Genomic DNA, 19,796 nt, shown 5'->3' with positions numbered 1-19,796 from the left:
TACACCTAAGGTGGTGGGTTTGAATTCAGCCCGGGCCCACCAGACAACAATCATGGCTGCAACCAAAAAAAATAGCTGGGCATTGTGGCGGGCGCCTGTGGTCCCAGCTACTTGGGAGGCTGAGGCGGGAGACTCGCTTGAGCCCAGGAGTTGGAGGTTGCTGTGAGCTGTGATGCCATGGCACTCTACCCAGGGGGACAGCTTGAGGCTCTGTCTCAAAAAATAAATAAATAAATAAATAAAATAAAATAATTTACAACCAGAATAAGAACAATAGAAAAAAACAGAATACCAGATGAGAGGAAGATGAAAACAAAACACAGGTTCATCTGGAGATGAAAATATTGTGGATTTTATTTTAATCCCTACTCCTTTCTTTTCCATATCTCAAAATGGGGATCGGGGAAATGTTGTCACTTCAGTTTTGTAAATTATAGCAATATTAATTTTTTAGACCAGATGTTTCTAACAACTAGACCTGAAAAGAAAGAGGTAGCTAGACTTGATTATGCAGACGTCATTCCTGTGTGTGTCAACCCAACTGGCTTCCACCTTCAAGCTCCTTCCACCTGCCTGACGCTTCCACTAGCACTTCTATTTGGCAGACTGGAGGTGTGAGTTCATGTTCACACCAGCAACCTTCAATCTACGACTGAGGGCAGTTGGTAGGTAGTAAGTCATATCTCTGGCTTCTTGGGTGGGATAACAATGAGACATGTTTAACACCATCTTGTACATTTGCAAAATGGCATTAAGCTTTTATTTCCCCAGTAGTAACTTGTTTGGTGATATAAGTATCTCTGTCACTTCCCTGTCTTATTCTTCCTCTCCATTGTCTGTCCTTTCTAAGTAAACTACTTGGACTCAAAGCCTTGTCTCATAGGCAGCTTCTGGGAGAATCCAAGCTAAGACACTTTATGAAGGTATTTATTTGAGGAGAGGAGCTATCTTAGTAGAAGTCTAGAGCTTTGTATTAGTCATAGCTCTCCAAAGGAACAGGACCTAGGGGGGTGTGTGTGTGTGTATAGTGGTCTGCACAATTATGGAAGCTAAGAAGTCCTATGATTTAACATCTGTAACCCAGACACACCCAGGAAAGCCAGTGGTGTAGTTTGAAGGCTGGAGAGCTAATGATGGAGACTCCAGTTGGGGTCTGAAGGCCTGAGAACCAGGACTGCTGAGGGCAGAGATGAATGTCTCAGCTCAAGCAATCAGGCAGAGAGAGAACTCACATTCCCCCTTCCTCCACCTTTTTGTTCTATCCAGGCCCTCAGTGGACTGGATAATCCCACCCATGTTGGGAGGGCCGTCCCTATTACACACTTGGGCAGTTCAAATGCTAATCTCCCACAACACCCTCTCGGACTTGCCCAAATGTAATGCTTCACCAGATAGCTGGCCTGTTGTGATCCAGTCAAGTGACATACAACATTAACTATCAGTTAGCTAGATCACCATGTGGTTGCTTCTCTAAAATAGTAGATAAGCTTTTGATCAATGCAGAATAGTGTATATTTTAGGGTTGCATTATCTGAAGGCTGGACAACAGATGAAACATTTGTATTGCTGACTTAGTGGAAACTGTCAAACTCAAGACACTTGTTCTTCTCTGTGCATAAGATACAGCCCAATCCTTTATAGAGCAGGATTGTGGGAGTGAGTAAAGACTGCAGTGATGTTTGTGCCGAGAGACAATAATACCCACCAGAGGACTTGGAATCTTCTGAAGGATTTGTTCAAACTCTGCCCTCTAGCATTTTCCCGACCAGGATGGAAAACAGCTACTCCCTTCATAGAGAAGCATCTTTGGGCCTCTTCTAATTATCTCACTTTTATAATTGTGCCCTAATCAACTGGCCACACTGCATGAATGACAACATGTGCCCCGGTTAAATGGTGGTGTCTGCATAAACAGTTCTGTCTGGTACCACAGGGAGAACGTGAGCGTGATAAAGCCGGGCGCTCCAATTCCAACAAATCTCCAGTGGTTATTCTCAGCAGAAGCATCTAAATTAGAATTTGGTTCCATTTAGCTCAGCGTCCTACCTGTAGATTAAGAGATTTTTCCTTCAGACAACACAGCAGGCTAAGCAGATCAACCCACTTCAATCAATTGTACCTGATGAAATCTTTGTTGCAGTTCAGATTACAATCAATTTCTGGGGTTGGCTAGCCTTTGATGAGACTCCTGCAACCCTTTCGAATTTATCTAGGCCTCTGTGATTACCTTCACTTACTTTTTGATTAAGGAAATCTATCTCATAATTTTAGAAGCAAAGTTAAGAAAGGCACTAGTCACTTAGGAAGAACTGGCTAATGAACAAAATGGCCTATCTTTATTCCCCCCACACCTGTTCTCTCTGTCGTCCTCTTTTCTGTGTCAGAATGAGTTGATTTGGCCCAAAGAAGCAAAACTGAATTTCCTACAGTAACATTTTTTTCAAGGGCTAGTTAACTCTTCTGTTTGATTGAAAAAGTTTATGTTGGATAACATCTGACATAGGGAATAAATACTCAGAAAGAAGTCCCGAAACCTTTTTGTTTTTGATAATTGCTTGATGAAGCTGGAAAAGGTCTTGAGTTGTATAAAGCACATTGGGAAAATGAGCCTGAACTGGCATCACTTCTATTTTGGGGTTTAAATGAAAACTTCCATGTTAAGATAAAGAAAAGCATCTGCCAATGCCTTAGTCAGCTGGCACAGAGGAGGCGCTCACTGAATATCTGATGGTGCAAGACAAGGGGTCGAATCAGGAGCCCCCAGCACTCTCTGCAGGGCAACGTGCTGGGTTTCTGGGAAGTCCAGCAGGCTTCAGTGATTGGATTCTTTGGTTCCTAGGGACTTGTTGTTCATTCTTATCTCCAAATTTGAACTTACAACTTGGAGACCTAAGCAAAAGGAAAAGACAAATATTCATGGGAGACTGGTGTGTCATATTAAAATTCTAGATTCATTTAGAAAAGTATATTACTTTTATGGAGAGGGACACACTTATGGGTAGTGCTATCATGGAAGAAACGGCCGTTGTTGCTTCACACGTGGGATCTGCCCCTGAGATTTGTGTTCACTGGGGGATAAGGAGACGGGACCACTCCTTAGGTTAGGGATAATGAGCGCCGACTGCTTTTTGTCACGTTCAATATTATCAATGTAACAAGAGGGCAGAGAAAAGTGGACACTCTGAGTGTGCACTGAAGAGCCACTTTGCCTGAAAATATCTTTGCATGGCCTGACATGCCCCTGACATCCTCCTCAATAAGTCCACTTCTTGTAGACATTCTGGACCTGGTTATCTCAGCTACCTTATACTGAATATGGCTCTTGTGTACCAGTCACATAGAAGAAAGAAGGATATGACTTCAGTTGCTTTAGATCTGCTTAAATCTAGCTCTCAGCCCCATAATTCAGGCTCATGAGAAAGTTGGTCCCTGTCACTGTTGGGACCTCCTCTGTGTCCCAGGGTTGTACAGAGATGGCTTCCTTTACACAGACAACCCCCAATCACCTAGGAGAATCCTCTGATGGTGGGTTGGGGGTCCACCCTGCTCATATGGAGACACCCAATGTCTTAGATTACCTGATCCCTTTAGGTAAACTAGCTAGGCTGGCATGGGACTGACCCTGAGCCCAGAGTACTTGAGGAGGCTGGAGGCTCTCATGTAAGGATCTTGCCTCTTGTCCTCCCCAGGATCTTATCACCACCCAAGGATGCTAAAAGGCTTTGGCATGCAGGGCTTAATGCCCATGGATAAGACAACTACCTCCTGGTGTCTCAATCCTTCCATGAGGGACCCTGTCATCCAGGGATAAGAAAACAATAGCAGAACTGTCTTAGGTTAGTTTCTTCCACAAAAATACCCTGAGTCAAGCATTTAGTCCAAGGGATGTATCAAAGGAGATGAAATTAAGATAGACTATGTCTTATTTTTTGCTTTTTGTGCTCCTCTGTACCCCGGGAAGACTACTGTGATGTCATAGTTCACAGCAACCTCAAACTCTTGGGCTATGGTACTTCTCTTGCCTCGGCCTTCTGAATAGCTGGGCCTACAGACATGTGCCACTACACCCAGCTGGTTTTGCTATTTTTTAGTAGAAACAGGGTCTCACTCTTGTTCAGGCTGGTCTCAAACTCCAGAGGTCAAATGATCCTCCAGCCTGAGCCTCCCCGAGTGCTAGGATTACAGGCATGAGCCACTGCGCCCAGCCAAGTGAGACTGTCTTGAACTGAACTCCCAGGCTCAGCCTGATCCCATGGGGTTTCTAGGGAATATAAATTATATCTCAAGGAAGAAGAGTTGGGGTTTTGCATTTCCACACATCCATCAGCCATTGGCTGCAGGCCACTCTGGAGTGGGCAAGGGGGACAAAAACCTCCTAGATATTTTTCATCTCTACATACCAGCAAGAGAGTGCCCACGCCCAAGGTTGCAAGTGCCAGGTCCCAACTGCTACGCTCACATATGGAAATCAAGGGATGGGCGCCCTACCTGGGGGATCTGGGTGGGGCACTGTGGTGTTCATTACAGCAACTACCCCAAAGCCATCACATCTGCTTCTGTAAAGTGGCATCTCAGTGAACCACCTCATACAGATGCCGTGAGGAAAAACGAAAGCAAGACTAGAGAAGAAGGTCTCTGTTGAAATGTTTATCTGAGACAATGTTCCAGAGAAAAGCACCTCCAGTTACTGTCTTTTGTTCACAATGGTATATAAGGGAATGCTGAATTTAGTGTGTCTGTGTCCCCAGCATGAGTCCCCAAGGTATCAGGGCAATGTGCTATTTATGATCAATCGTAGAATATTTCTACTTAGTAAAGTAGGAGTTTGATGCTCCTTTGGGTCAGAAATGCAGATGTTTTAAGTCCTCATTTGCATGAAAACACCCATGCCACTAAGCAGATAGGAAACATAAAGCCTTTAAAAAATAAAATAGGAAAGAATCACGAATCTGTTCAATGGGGAGATATAAAGTTTTCTAAAAAGAGAAAGAATAGGAGGGGGGAAAAAAGATCGTTTTGAAATCTAGCCCTGGGGAAGAGCTCTGATGAGATATGGATGGTCTGTGCACCCACCAGGAAGCTAACAGAGAGAAAGGAATGGATGGAGGAAGTCTTAGAATACTCTTCAAAAGCATCCAGGACTGTGTGCAGCTTTGTAACGTACAGGAAATAAATGAGAGGGAAGACAGAATAATGCCCACTGGCCCTTTGATACAGGAACACAGCTTTCAGGCTTTATTGTGCAGGATTAAAAGAGATGAATGTACAGACTCCAGGGTCGGTACCCAGAAGCCTGAATCAGCACGCTAGATCCAGATGCGGGATCCAGGAACACAGATCTGGAAAGCCCATCATGAGTTGATCTTACCAGCAGCCCAGAAAACGGGGTGGGATATTGCATGATGCTAAAATAGGCCCAATAAAGGGCCTTTAGATTTCTTTGTGGTGTTTTCCTTAAGGCATATTCAACTTGGGCAATTGGCTCATGAAGGTAGTTAGGTGCCTTGTAAACAAAGACAAACAAAGGAAAAGAAAATTGTGTTATTCAAATTTCTCCCCAGAACCAGCCCGGTCAGGTAGTGTTATTATCCTGTTTTGCAGATGGGGAAGGCAAGGCTTGGAGAAACTATGTAATTTTCCCAGGCCCTCGTTCATTATGTGGAAGAACAAAGAGATTTCACTCTTCATGCTATCTGCCTGCCCCCAACAGATATTAATTGTGTCCCCACTGTCTGCGTGTGCCAGACACTGGGGAACCAAATGATTATCTGAATCCTTATTATCTGATCTTGGTGGCTATTCTTTTCTCACCAGAGTCTAGTGAGTACACTTAATTAAATTATTTCATGGAAAATTGTATTACTCTATGATTATGTGAGATATTAAAGAGATTTGCACGGGGTGAAGAGACTATGGGAGCACATGAGAAAAGGCATGAAAGACTGGATAATGTTAGATTTAGAAGCTTAGTAGGGAAGACCCAAGCTATTTTGCTTGACATATTCTTTAAAAATAACATCAGAAAACAACAAAAATAATAAACAACAACATTTGATGGTAATGTTTTCTGATTATAAGACTTTAAAAAATATATTAATAATTAAAAGTTATTTTTAATACTCTAAGCCAGAGATAATGACTATCATTATTTTAAAGTACATTCTTCTAGTTCCTCCCTCTCCCTCTCCCCTTGGTTCCTTCATATTTATCTGACATGGAGCTTTGTGAATCTGTAGGTTGATGTCTTTCATCATAGGAAAATTTTCAGCTATTACTTCTTTGCATATTGTTTCTGATCCATTCTCTCCCTTCTCCTTCTCCAGTGCCAATTACATGTACTTTTTAACCTTCTCACTATATCTCCTTTCCCTTACACTTCCCTATGCATTTTTCATCTTTTATTCTCTTTGGGCTTCATCTATGTATTTTAAAGTTATCTTTCAGTTTATTAATACTCTTTAGCTCTATCTGATTTGCTATTAGCTTGTCCATGGAACTTTAAATTTCTGTCATATACTTTTAAGTTCCGGGTTTTTTCCTTTGACTATTTTTCAAAGTTTGCTGTTTTCTGCTTCATCTTGTTGTTTATTCCTGTGAAAGTGTTTGGCAAAGCTATTTATAAGCAATGTCAGATAACTACATTATCTGTATCCTTTACAAATCTCTTTCTGTTGTTTGTATATCTCTTGATTTTTAGTCTTGCCTTTTGTCTTGGTCAATTGGGGCTGCTACAACAGAATGCCATAGACTGGGTGATTTAAACAACAAACATTTATTTCTCACAGTTCTGGAGGCTGGAAAGTCCAAGATCAAGGCGACAGAAGATTCATTGTCTGGTGAGGGCCTGCTTCCTGGTTCATAGATTGCTGTCTTCTTATAATAACCTCACAATGGTGGAAGGAGAGCCAGAGAACTTGCTGGGTTCTTTTTATAACACAGTTAATCCCATTCATAAGGGATCTACACTTAGGACCTAATCATCGCCCAAGGGTCCCACCTGCTAAGACTATGAAACTGGGAGTTAGGATCTCAACATATGAATCTGGGAATGGAGAGGACACAAATATTCAACTCATTGTACTTTCTATTGGAGCCTTAACTCAGAAGCTTCATGTCGCTCCATCCAGATGACATTCCTAAACAAGAACTTAAAACCAAACAATAGTTCTTATAGTTCTCCATCTAATTTAATTTTAGTTTTTCTGGGGTCATGAATAAGGAAATACTGCATGGAAAGTATATATCACAGGGGACCTGATTTTATAAATGTCATATTTATATAAAAGAGTATGCATCTAATAATTATGGAAGTATGGCTGTATTCCTCAGCCTTGGACCAAGGTGTTTTTGTATCCTGATTTGGTTTATCTTTAAGTCTTTTCTAAGCCTCTTCAGTAGGAGAAACAAAGTATCTGAATTGTCTTAAGTCTTTGTTAATTCCAAGGGCTCAAAAATGCTTCAACATTCCCACTAGTTAATCTCACATTACATATTGTAGGATGGTGATCCGCAAGACCCCTGCATATGGCAGATCATGGGGTGGGCAAATCCTTATAGACCATGGAAGCACTCCTTCTAAGGGCAGAAAAACTCAACTTTCAGACCTACCTGTCAGAGCCAACAGTAGATAGGATTTCTTATTTGCTACTGTGGCTGCTGTGGCTGGATCATAGTTCATTTTTTCTCAGTATTCTAGGACTGGTCTTCAATATCACCCAATCTTCCTTGGCCATGAGCTCTAGCAGAGATGGGGAACTATACTTAAATTATACAAATTATAGCCCTTTAATAGGCTAACTGGTGACAGATTCAAATCCCTGCCAGAGCCAGGCAGCGTACTGGGGGTTGTGAAGAACAGGCCCCGGTCTAAGCAGAGACACTTCTCAACTCCGGTTGATCATTGCCATGTGGGAATAAAGGCCCAGGGATGGAGGGCAAGGGCAGATATGAATTATGTTAGAAACCAGTAATTCAGATCTTTAGGTGAAATCCCCTAATGTTTATGATAGCAACTCATTCTATTTTTTAAAACTTGCGGGTATAACATGTCCCATCTTTTGAGGTGAGTGCAGTCTGTGTGTTCCCTCTGGGCTGCATGTGCAGAATTAAAGGAGTCTGAGCTCTAAGAAGGCAGTCCCCTCACTGAAGCCATGTGGATTGTTTGCTTTCTCTTCCTCCTCCTCCCACATCATAGAAGTATTTCAAAAAGATAAGCTGGAGTTTTCTGAGTCCACTTGAAGTGTGAAAAAAATGCATTTTCCTCCCTGAACCATCTCAAAAATTTTAAAACACTCACTCAGTGAGGTCCCTTTTCTTACACTTAAAATAGGGGTTTTAGATTCACCCACTAGGAAAATCACTGATATTACACAGCCTGAAAGCACACAGAGTATCATTAAGATTGTCTGCCACGGGTCTATGGGCTGTCTTAGAGCAGACAAACCAGTAATTCAGCTAATTGTAGCTATGTGGCCAACTTGCACATAAGAAAGTTGTTAATTTGTTTTTCATTTGCAAATATTTTAGAGGTGTTATCTGAATGCAGATTTTTTTTCTTGCCTGAAGGCAAGCAAGTAAGTTGCTAGGAAGGTAATGGGGACAGTTGAGGGCAGGGAGGGGGAAGCATGTCAAATGCATAACTGCATTGCATGGGGACTGTTTTAAAGGGATTAGCCTATGTCTTAGAAAAAGTGATTAAAAAGCAAACCAGGGAGGCGGATAGAGTGATTGGCACTCAAATTCAATAATTAAAGGTTGGATACTTTAGGGGCCTCTGTTTCCTTAGGCAGGTCATATTTAGTCCCTTGCCATATCTACTTGAAAAAAAAGTATGTTACCCATCAGATAGACTATTTCTAGAATATATCTAAAAATCCTGTCTAGTGCTCAGAATAGCTGCTGATTACTTTAAATAGCTGTCCGACAGGAGTCAAAGAATAGAAATACCTCTATAATGAATATTACATGTTTGGATGGAGAGTTCTATTTGCAGACCAAGGGATATTTGTTGTATCTCTGCACTTATATTGTTCACTAGTGTTTTTAAACTATAACTTTCAACACACTTATGTTCCTGGAGATTCAATATAAAATCTAAATTCGTTTTATCTATCCACTCTTGTTTCCCATGTAGGAAACTGAATAGTCTGGTTTAATTGCCCAAGCTTTAGGGAATGAAGAAGATAATACAACGACACTGAAAAACAGTAACTCTTGCATACTGATCATAAAACTTAGGTGAAATATTTATTTTGTCCAGGCCTGCCCAGCTCTCACAGTTTGAGAAAGAAATGAACAAGGCCCTATAAAAGCCAGGTTTGGTGTCAAGTTTATTTATATATAGAATGAAATATCTTTCAATTTAAGAAGAGGTTATTAAAACAAAGGGAAGAACGTGTCTGCTGCAAGCATTTTCTATTATCAGATGTCTCTTGGCAATTCCTTTGAGCACCACTGTTAGCAGGTTCTATATCAAAGTATTTTTAATTCAATGAAACATGAAAAGATGCTATTCTAAAATTGAATGACTCAGATGTTAACAGTTTTCCCTTCCTTTTATTTTCACTTTCAGTCCTTGAAGAAAGAAACTGCTCAGATCCTGGGGGTCCAGTCAATGGGTACAAGAAAATCACAGGAGGCCCAGGACTTATCAGTGGGAGCTATGTGAAAATTGGCACCGTCCTGTCTTTCTTTTGTAACAATTCTTATGTCCTCAGCGGCAATGAGAAAAGAACTTGCCAGCAGGATGGAGAGTGGTCCGGGAAACAGCCCATCTGCATTAAAGGTAACTTGCAGGTGTCCCTGAAGTCTAGAGACATTCTTGGAGTTATGGGACTTCGTGGTAGCTCCCAGGCATGTTTTTAAGCCCTTGAAAAAATACCTTTTAGCCTTATTACCCCTAGAGCCTTATTTAACTTTTAGGTTGGAAACAGTCCTAAAAACATTTGCATCTCAGCGCCTGTGGCTCAATCGGCTAAGGCGCCAGCCACATACACCTAAGGTGGCGGGTTCGAATCCAGCCTGGGCCTGCCAAACAACAATGACAGCTGCAACCAAAAAATAGCTGGGCGTTGTGGCGGGTGCCTGTAGTCCCAGCTACTTGGGAGGCAGCGGCAGGAGACTCGCTTGAGCCCAGAAGTTGGAGGTTGCTGTGAGCTGTGATGCCATGGCACTCTACCCAGGGGGATAGCTTGAGGCTCTGTCTCAAAAAAAAAAAAAAATTGCTTCTTTTGGGGGGGGCCTTAAGAGGACCTGCTAATCTTATTCATGACATCTAGAGGTGATCATAAAGAGTGGTACAGTTGTCAGAGCAGTTTCGGAAAGATGACAAGTCTGAGTTTAGATATGCAAATCCACAGAGTTGAGGCAATTTGTAAGCATTTACATAGGTACGCTTAATCTACTTTCTATGCGATATTAAGTTAGTATGAGAAATAAAAGAACAAAATAGACACATCTTCCCTACCAGCCTATGGAGGGGGAGGATTGAGATGTCAAGATGTTTAAAACCAAAGGCAGACAGTAAACACTTGTACATTCAAGGGACAGTTACGGGAACAGAGTGGCGGCAGTTCAGAAAAAGGAGGGCTCACCATTCCTGAAATAGGGACAATTTCGTGAGTCAGGTAGAATTAGGGTGAGTCTGGAAAACTGGGAAGGATCTGCAGATATGATGAAGATTTGGGATGATATTCCAGATAGAAAACAGAGGGGAAAAAATGTGTAGGCAGAAGTGACACAATTATGGCAAACTCAAAGTAACCCAACCTGGGAATCTGGGAGGTAAATTTTAAAATGTCTTTTGGGACCAGAAGAACGGAAAGTAGTGTAGAGAAGTTTGAGCCTTCCCTGCTGGCAGTGGGGGTGCCAGCAGGATTGAACTGATTCACGAGTTGCTGCAGGTTGACAGCCCCTCCAGTTGGAGGGCAAGCACAATGATCTGGCTGTTTACTGGGAAGAAAAGCATGTCCTTGTCCTAGATTATCCAGATAATTGCCTTAATCCTCCACTTTGCCTTCTGGGTGTTTGTCAACAACCTGAATCATGGGAAAAAGAATGAAAGGGGATGGCTTGTGAAAGGAGTAAATCACTTTAGACTTCAGCCAGAAGCGACCTTCATCCCCATCAGCCCAGATCCTGATTTTTTATTTCATTAAGTATGGGAACAGTGTCACATATGTCCTTGGAGGGTTTTGTCAACTCTTCTCTTACAAATTAATACAACCAAAGTTCTCTAAGTTCCTAATTAGATGAATGTTGGCTGCCCGATTGGAAAAGTGAGATGGGAAGGATTCCTTTTCACTTGTGAAGAAAGAGAGTCTTCAACAAATTAAACTGGGCTTTGAATTGCCCTCAAGTGATTTTTAGGGGCCTTAACTTCAGAGAAAGGACACAGAGGAATCAGTTACCCAAGACTTATCTGTGGCTGACGCTGCTGTCAGATTTCAAATGAGAACATTTTAATCAGGTTAAGTTTGCTAGTATGATTCATATTAACAGTTGATCCTAATCTAGTGACTGCTATTGTTCCAATCACGGAGATGGAGCAGCTTTTCAGAGGATGTAGCTGCTCTGCTTGGGTTCTTTAGACAGGGCTGTCAATTCGGGAGAAGGACGGCAAGCTCGTTTGCTACGTGAACTGTAGGGGCTTGGGTGGGATAGTGTGCCTGGCCTCTGAGAGCTTGGGGAATGGACACCTGACCTCCAGAAAGAGTGAACAGGTGCAAATCTGAACTGAATGATGTGAGCAGTGACTATGGGAAAGGATCACGCAGCACTGTCCTTTTTTGCTTTTTTCTTTTCTCTCTAGCATGCCGAGAGCCCAAGATCTCAGACCTGGTGAGAAGGAAAGTTCTTCCAATGCAGATTCAGTCAAGGTGAGGTCAAAATACCTGCCCTCAAGACCACTAATGACTATTTCCCTCCCCCTTCCTTTTCCTCTGCTGTGTTTGGCCAAAGGCGACCCGGGGTTTCTTAGGGACATTGAGTGCTAACCAGTCATGAAAGAATAGGGCTTGTTAGATGAAAGCTTATTAGCCAGCTGCCTGTAGCCAAGAGGTAGCAACTATTGGAGAATGTACAAATTTCACTGGACCGTGGGAAAGTGGATGGTTAGTGAGAAGCAAGACTTTGAGATGATCTTTGAGGAACTGGATTCGAATACTTGCGTCTTCCTGAAATTACTATGTATTTATTGTGGCAGCATCTAGGGAGGTGGCATTTCTACTAAATGCAACCAGCTATGATTTAGCAACAATGATCTTGCTGGTAACCAGTCAGCTGAGGCAAACCAGTGGGGCCCAGGAACTAGAGAGAAAGGATCAGACACTCCCTGTGTGTGGAGGGACGTGAGCCCTCAGGTATGGCCAGATTTTCTCCTGGAAAGACAAAGGTGAGGACCACTTGGTGGGGGAGAGAATAGGCCTGTTTCTACTCATGTCCTCTGCTGTGTTCTCCTCACTCTCCCCACTCCAGCCAGGAAAACCAGGACTCCTTGGGTTTCCTCCATCATGCCATGTATAATTCTGCTTTGCACGCTTCACACCCGTGGCTCCTTCTGTCTGGAACACGATTCCATTGGATGACAAGACTTCCTTTTCCCAGTTCTCTGCTCAGTTTTTGCCCAACAGCAACTGCACCTCCACCCTGAGCGAGCGGCCTCCTTTCCCCAGAGTTTTCTGATCTTGCCTGTGTTTCTGTTTCTGTCTTAGCATCCTTCTTCACCTGCTCTTACCTACCTTTTGTTTGTTTTTTGTTTGGTTTATTTCAATTGCCCTCACCCTCCCCCAAATGTGAAAGTTACAAGTGCCAGAACATTCCATGTTTTACTGGTGCTGAAGTTCCAGTGTATACAGTGTGCCCTCTGTACGTGTTGAGTGAATGGGTTGGTTGACAAACAAGGTCCACAACCTGGGTCTGCCTCTTTTTAGTGCTCAGGTGTTCCTGAGCAAATTCCTAAACTTTCTGACCCTGAGTTTCCTCTCGATACCAGGTTGGACAGTTATGTTCAAAAACTCACCCACCTTCAATGTGGAAGATTTGTAAGACAGGATATCCATCAGTCTCGTACCATTCCCCAGACTATTTAATCCCATTTTTCTTTCCCTTGTCAGAGTAGGCATTTCCTAGGGAATAGTGGCAGTAGAATCCAAATTCTGCTCCCTTTTCTGATCTTTGTGATTACTCTGGGCTAGACTCTTCACTAAGTAACATCAGCCTGTTCTTCTCAAGGAGAGGACTTATAGCAAGGACCCCTGAGCTATTCAAAAAGATCTCTGGGCTTCCTGGTGCTGAAGCAATCTTTTTTTTTTAAGACTGTCTCTCTCTGTTGCCCCAAGCTAGAGTGCCATGGCTTCAGCCTAATTCATGGCAACCTCAAACTCCTGGACTCAAGTGATCCTCCTGCTTCAGCCTTCCAAGTAGCTGGGACTCCAGTTGCCCACCATGATACCAGCTAATTTTTCTATTTTTAGTAGAGATGTAGGCCTTGACCTTGCTCAAGCTGGTCTCCAACTCCTGAGCCCAAGGAATCCTGCCCTCAGCCTCCCAGGCATGAGCCACAGCATTCAGCCTATTGAAGCAATTTTTCATGGGAGGCCAGGTGCCAAGATGCCTACAACGTGGTTTCAAGTATCTGCCTGAAAGGTGGGCTGCTGTAGTGCTATTTCCAGAAGCCAGGGTCACCCAGAAGCCCCCAAAGGCAGTGTAGACATCCTAAGGCTAAGTGAGGAGCTTGTTTACAAGTTCAAAAGCTCCCTGAACTACAGACTTGGTTACAAATGTAAGCTAAGGATTTGTTAAATGAAATTAACATGGATGGAATATTGCTTGGAGCCAAGCACTATACAGATATGTGAAATATATTTCTTATGACGATATCAAATTGGGGTGATAGAGACACCAGGGTGGAAACTGCGACTGCTCAGCACTGTCTTGGGTACCATGTTACTTTATTGGGTGCCCCTGAGTGCTCCCACTTACCTCTATGAGTTTCCTTTCTCCATTTATTAAATAGGGATGAAAACACAGATTCATTCCTAACGGGATTCCACCTTTTCAGTTGACAATCATTATGTGCCAGTATAAATGAAGGTAAGCTGTACAAGAATTCCCCGAGAATCCCCGAGTGGTCTGCGGGGGGCTTCAACTTCAGGGCTCATTTAATATCCGTTTCCACATTTACACACAGTGCTTCATATTTCTCCTTAGTCAGAGCGCCCTGAGAGAAAGTTCTATTCTCTGAGGTGTGCTAATCACATCTGCTAATTGCTAAGTCAAGCTACTGTATCAACACAGTTTAGTCTGAGTCGATTCCTAATATGGCCCCATTATGATAATGTTTGGAGAAAAATCTATGCCTGCATTTCTCTCATTCGAATGAACTCCCTCTTCTGTTTAATGTTGCAATTAGTTGTTTTGTGCACGCTTGTATAACGTACCTTCAGAGAGCAGCTATTATACCAGATATTATCCTCTTTGGTTAGAGGTTTCAGAAGTTGGAAATGTGCCAGAAATGGAAATTAGAGGAATAAAATGGACAGTGAGGTGTGTGCAAGAGAATTTGTTCAGTGGTAGAGGTGAAGCGTCCGTGTGTGTGTGTGTGTGTGTGCGCGTAGAGAGAGAGAGAAGAAGATAGCCATGTTATTCTTCTTCTGTAGCCATATATCTGCATGGGGCTTGGCAGAGACTAAAACAGCCATAGTGACTCTCTCTTGCCTTGCTCTTTCTTTGGGCCCATGTGCCCTGATTCAGGGAGACACCATTACACCAGCTGTATTCGGCAGCCTTCAGCAAGCAGAAACTGCAAAGTGCCCCTACCAAGAAGCCAGCCCTTCCCTTTGGAGACCTTCCCAGTGGGTACCAACACCTGCACACCCAGCTCCAGTACGAGTGCATCTCACCCTTCTACCACCGCCTGGGCAGCAGCCGGAGGACATGTCTGAGGACTGGGAAGTGGAGTGGGAGAGCCCCATCCTGCATCCCTAGTGAGTCAAGTCTCCACCTTGGGCTGGAAAATCTTCCATATTTTTTGGCTGCCTGTATAAAACCATTAACCCTGTGGAAGACTTTTTTAGGAAAGGCTCTTTGTGCAAAGGAATGGGTTGCCAGTGCTTTCCCTAATTTGATGATGTCTGAAATTCCACAGTTAGAGCTTCTTTCCTTTAGCTTAAACTTAACACTGAGAAGCAACCAACTCTTTACATTTTAGAGGCATACTTTTGTGTGGTTGATTCTATCATATTTACTTGAAGAAAAGAGAGAAACAGTCATTACACACCAGAGGGCCTCAAGTTACATCATCTTGGTTTTTTTTTTTTTTTGGAGACAGAGTCTTACTCAGTGGTCCTAGGGTTGAGTGCTATGGCGTCATAGCTCACAGCAACCTCAAATTCTTGGGCTCAAGTGTTTCTCTTGCTTTAGCTTCCTGAGTAGCTGGGCTACAGGCACCTACCACAACACCTGGCTATTATTTAGAGATAGGATCTTGCTCTTGCTCAGGCTGGTCTCGAACTCCTGAGCTCAAGCCTCCCAGAGTGATGGGATTATAGGCATGAGCCACTGTGCCTAGCCCTATATCACCTTGTTGACTTGTCTAAGCCCCAGTTTTCACATTCATTATCCAGTGATATTAACTGAATAATTGTTATTAATTAAGTAATGAGGTATCAGTTACCTCATAAGGTTACGATGATGACTAGTGAGATAATATGCGGAAGTGTCTGGAGTAGGGGCTTACACATACTAAGCTGCCATCCCATCTTCTATTTGAAAGGAGAACAGTATGGTTTAGTTCACTGTGGTTACATTTATGCTAGTAGTCATGATATTTTGAGTCTGTTTATATCTACCATCTTATTCAGTCTCTTCAAGAGACCTGTGAAATAATTGTCATGACGCTGTCAGTTTTATACGTGAGAAAACTGAGGCTCTAGGAGATTAGGCAACTTGCACAAAGTCCTATGGATAGTAAGTACCTGGGATCAGAACCCAGTTTTCATTTGACTATAGAGCCCCCAATTTTAATCCCAGACCTTATAGCCAACCACATCAGTAGTGGCCGATCAACACTTCAATTGAGAGAAAAACCCAGGTTGGATGGCATAGTGGTCATCACACCCATGAGATCCACCTTTCCAGACTTGCACTGTCCTTGTTGACTGCCACACTCCCCTTTGGATGGGACAGTCTGAGTTTGTCTTACTAAACTGATACTTTCTCCATAGTCTGTGGGAAAATTGAGAATGTCACTTCTCCAAAGACCCAAGGGACACGCTGGCCGTGGCAGGTGGCCGTCTACAGGAGGACCAGTGGGGTCCATGATGGCAGCCTGCACAAGGGAGAGTGGGTCCTGGTCTGCAGTGGTGCCCTGGTGAATGAGCGCACTGTGGTGGTGGCCGCGCACTGTGTTACTGACCTGGGGAAGGTCACAGTCATCAAGACAGTGGACCTCAAAGTTGTCCTGGGGAAATTCTACCGGGATGATGACCGAGATGAGAAGACCATTCAGAGCTTGCGGGTAAGAGGGCTATAATTTGGAAACTCAGGCTCTGGTTCAACAAACACCAAGCACAGGAGAGCAGTGACTCTGCAAGCCCTGTCCCCTTGGCCTGTCAGCAGCCAGTCAGCCCAGAGCCTGGCATGTAGCAGTGCCCAATATTTCATATTGACAGGTACTAGGACAGGGAATCTAGAAAGTTGGTGGAGTCTTCCCCCCACCCCATTTAATAAAAAATAAGGTAGAGACAAATATCGTTTATCATGGTGGTCACTGAAAATTAATTACCTAAGAGTAAAATACACACGAACTTCTCAGAGCAGTGTATACCATAAATTGTAACAAATTAAAAATTAGAACAAGTATTTGTTTAATGGCTGACTCTGCCTGAAACCACTAGATTCACAAATGGTGTGATTTGTCACTGTGCTCTCATAGCCTAGCATGGTGCCCGGCTCAAAGTAGATGATCAACAAATATTCCTTGGGTGAAGAAAAAAAGTTCATTACTTGCTATGTTTGGGCCCTGTCCCAGGTAGGCTTCGAGGACATAGGTTTTTTTTTTGCAGTTTTTGGCCGGGGCTGGGTTTGCACCTGCCACCTCCGGCATAAGGGGCTGGCGCCCTACTCCTTTGAGCCACAGGTGCCTCCTGACATAGAGAGATTTTATCCCACATTCTCCTATCCAATTTACAATATACTTCTCTCTTTTCCTGCCTCCCTCCCTCTCTTCCATTCACTCATTCATTTGTCTATCCATCCTTCCTTCCTTGAGCTCCCGTAATATGCTATTCACTGCACATAGATACAGAAAAGAATAAGGCATGTTTTTTTTTTCTCTGAAGAGTCCACAGTCTGATGGGAGAGATAGACCAATATATAGTGGAAACTCCACAGTTGACCACCTCCCTAAGGTGACCTAGTTTTCATAGACCAGACATGCACCACCTGTATGTATCAGTGCAGTAATCCTCGTTCCTTATGTTGACCACCTCTGTATGTTGACCACTTGTTACAGTGCCTTGGGTGGTCAACTTACAGAGGTTCTATTGTATCATGATCAGTGTGACACAAGAAAAGCCCCAAGGCCATGCACCCAGATGCAGTTGAAGTAATAGAACATACACAAAAAATAACCCCACAAGGTATCATAGTCTTTAGCTCTAAAGGCCAGCACCAAAGAGAATGACCAGCAAGGCCTGGGGAAATCAGGGAAGATTCTTTGGGAAAGTCTTGTGGAACATTCTGGGTATAGCTCCATCTTGTAGGCTTGAAGGTAAATGAAATGTTTACAGTGAACCGGAGGTTGCAAACTGGTAACCCGTAGGGGTTTATGCCTTGATGGTGTTGGCATATTTTTTAAATCACATGTTTGCCAACACCTAAGTCAGAATGTTGTCCATCTCTCGTATTTGTAGATTTCTGCTGTCATTCTGTATCCCAACTATGACCCCATCCTACTCGACGCCGACATTGCCATCCTGAAGCTCCTGGACAAGGCCCGCATCAGCACCCACGTCCAGCCCATCTGCCTCGCTGCCCCTCGGGACCTCAGCACCGCCTTCCAGGAGTCTCGCATCACTGTGGCTGGCTGGAACGTGCTGGCAGATGTGAGGAGTCCTGGCTTCAAGAACGACACGCTGCACTCGGGGGTGGTCAGCGTGGTGGACTCGCTGCTGTGTGAGGAGCAGCATGAGGACCACGGTGTCCCAGTGAGTGTCACTGACAACATGTTCTGTGCCAGCCGGGACCCGACTGCCCCTTCCAACATCTGCACTGCAGATACAGGGGGCATTGCAGCTATGTCCTTTCCGGGACGAGGGTCTCCAGAGCCACGCTGGCATCTAGTAGGGCTGGTCAGCTGGAGCTATGACAGAGCATGCAGCCACAGCCTTTCCACAGCCTTCACCAAGGTGCTGCCTTTTAAAGACTGGATCGAGAGGAACATGAAATAGGTCAGCTAGAGGTGCATTGAGAAGCTTTTCCAGGCATCCATCTTGTATGCCTGTTGTTGCACGAAGCAGTCTGTGGACCTGGAGTATGATTTTGTCCACGAACTTGGCTGTGCCAGGGATTTTTATTTCAGGGATAAAACTCAGTAGCAGGTGAATAGAGAGCTCAGTGTTTGATATGACACTGCCTTCCTGACTGCTTGGACAGCCATTTGGAAGATACCAGGACTTGAAGGAACTGGGTCTCTTCAAAGGAGACTATATGAATAGAATAGAAAACTCCCCATTCAACTGACCTGCTGGCCATTTCCACCTTTCTGTGACATCAATGCCATGGTCAGTTCTGGTAGAGAGGGGCTTGGCCCAGGGAAGTCTGGGCTTCACAAGGCCTTTGTCAAGGTTCCAGCCAAACCCAGTTCCAGACCGCCTACAGGACAGCCCAGGGCTGGGGTGCTGTGCATGCTTTTGTGATATGTGGCCACAGTACGGTCTGGTCCCAATCTCTTGCACACATTTTAATAAAACAAGGGTTGCCTTCATGACCCACAAAACAAATGTTCTGTGCTCTCACTCCTGCATGCTGTGTATCTGAGTTACATATATTTGTATCAGGGCAATGGCTTGGTTATAGCCCCTTAAAAATAGAACCAACAGTTGTTAATTCCCAAGTAACAGGTATGACAAAGTTAGTGCCATCTGTTCGGTACCAACCTTTGGAGCTTGGCAGGTCATTTGCTGGGGGATGAGGAACATTGATACCCTAAGCTAAGGTGCACACAGAGGGCAGCACCAGGGCTAAGATGATTTCTAGGATGACCCCTGGTTCTTATCTTCTAGATCCAGCACAGAGCTCTGCTTTGAACTATCAGTCTTCATGGCATGTTTTTCTAGCATCTGGATTAGAGTCACGTATTTACTCCCGTTCAAATTGGACACACAAAGAAACCACAGCGTTCCTGTTTCCTATAACTGCTGTGGTTTTCTTCTCAAGCCCCACCCTCACCTCCCACTGGACAGTGGAGAAAACCAAATGAATTCGGTCCAATCCAATCCTCAAGTGCTAGTTCAGAGTCTCTCTGTTGGTGGCTTTCTCTTGTATCCTTTCTCTCCTTTTCTCAGCACCAGTTGTCTCTTTGTAAGATGGAACCATGGAGGCTCACATGCCTTGGGCCACCAGCACCCCGGGGAGGGGGACTCCTGAGTGCCTTCCTTCTCCTGGGCACTCTGCTGACATTTGCTGCTGGAGGCCGGAGCTAACATGCCTTGTGCTGTGTTCTTTTCCCTATGTTCCTGGGGCCCAGTGTTCCCTCCTGCTGAGCCAGCTCCCCAACTCTCAGGGAGGTACTGGTG

The 19,796-nt window shown here is 43.9% G+C and overlaps 1 protein-coding gene across 1 annotated transcript in view; it reads left to right on the top strand.

Moving 5' to 3' along the window:
* The window catches only part of PAMR1 (peptidase domain containing associated with muscle regeneration 1), a 73,093-nt gene extending 54,092 nt beyond the window's left edge, over positions 1-19,001 (top strand). The window contains exons 7-12 of the mRNA XM_012803992.2: positions 6,786-6,836; positions 9,572-9,784; positions 11,810-11,876; positions 14,752-14,984; positions 16,224-16,516; positions 17,913-19,001. Coding sequence (XP_012659446.2) covers positions 6,786-6,836; positions 9,572-9,784; positions 11,810-11,876; positions 14,752-14,984; positions 16,224-16,516; positions 17,913-18,449 — 1,394 coding nt within the window. The 3' untranslated portion in view covers positions 18,450-19,001. The remainder of the gene's footprint in view (positions 1-6,785; positions 6,837-9,571; positions 9,785-11,809; positions 11,877-14,751; positions 14,985-16,223; positions 16,517-17,912) is intronic.
* Positions 19,002-19,796: the final 795 nt, after the last annotated feature.

The sequence above is a fragment of the Otolemur garnettii genome, unplaced genomic scaffold (assembly GCF_000181295.1).
Source record: "Otolemur garnettii isolate 467f Iridium unplaced genomic scaffold, OtoGar3 scaffold00001, whole genome shotgun sequence".
NCBI lineage: Eukaryota > Metazoa > Chordata > Mammalia > Primates > Galagidae > Otolemur > Otolemur garnettii.
The sequence above is the reverse complement of the archived record's forward strand: the minus strand, read 5'-3'. Positions and strand labels throughout refer to the sequence as shown.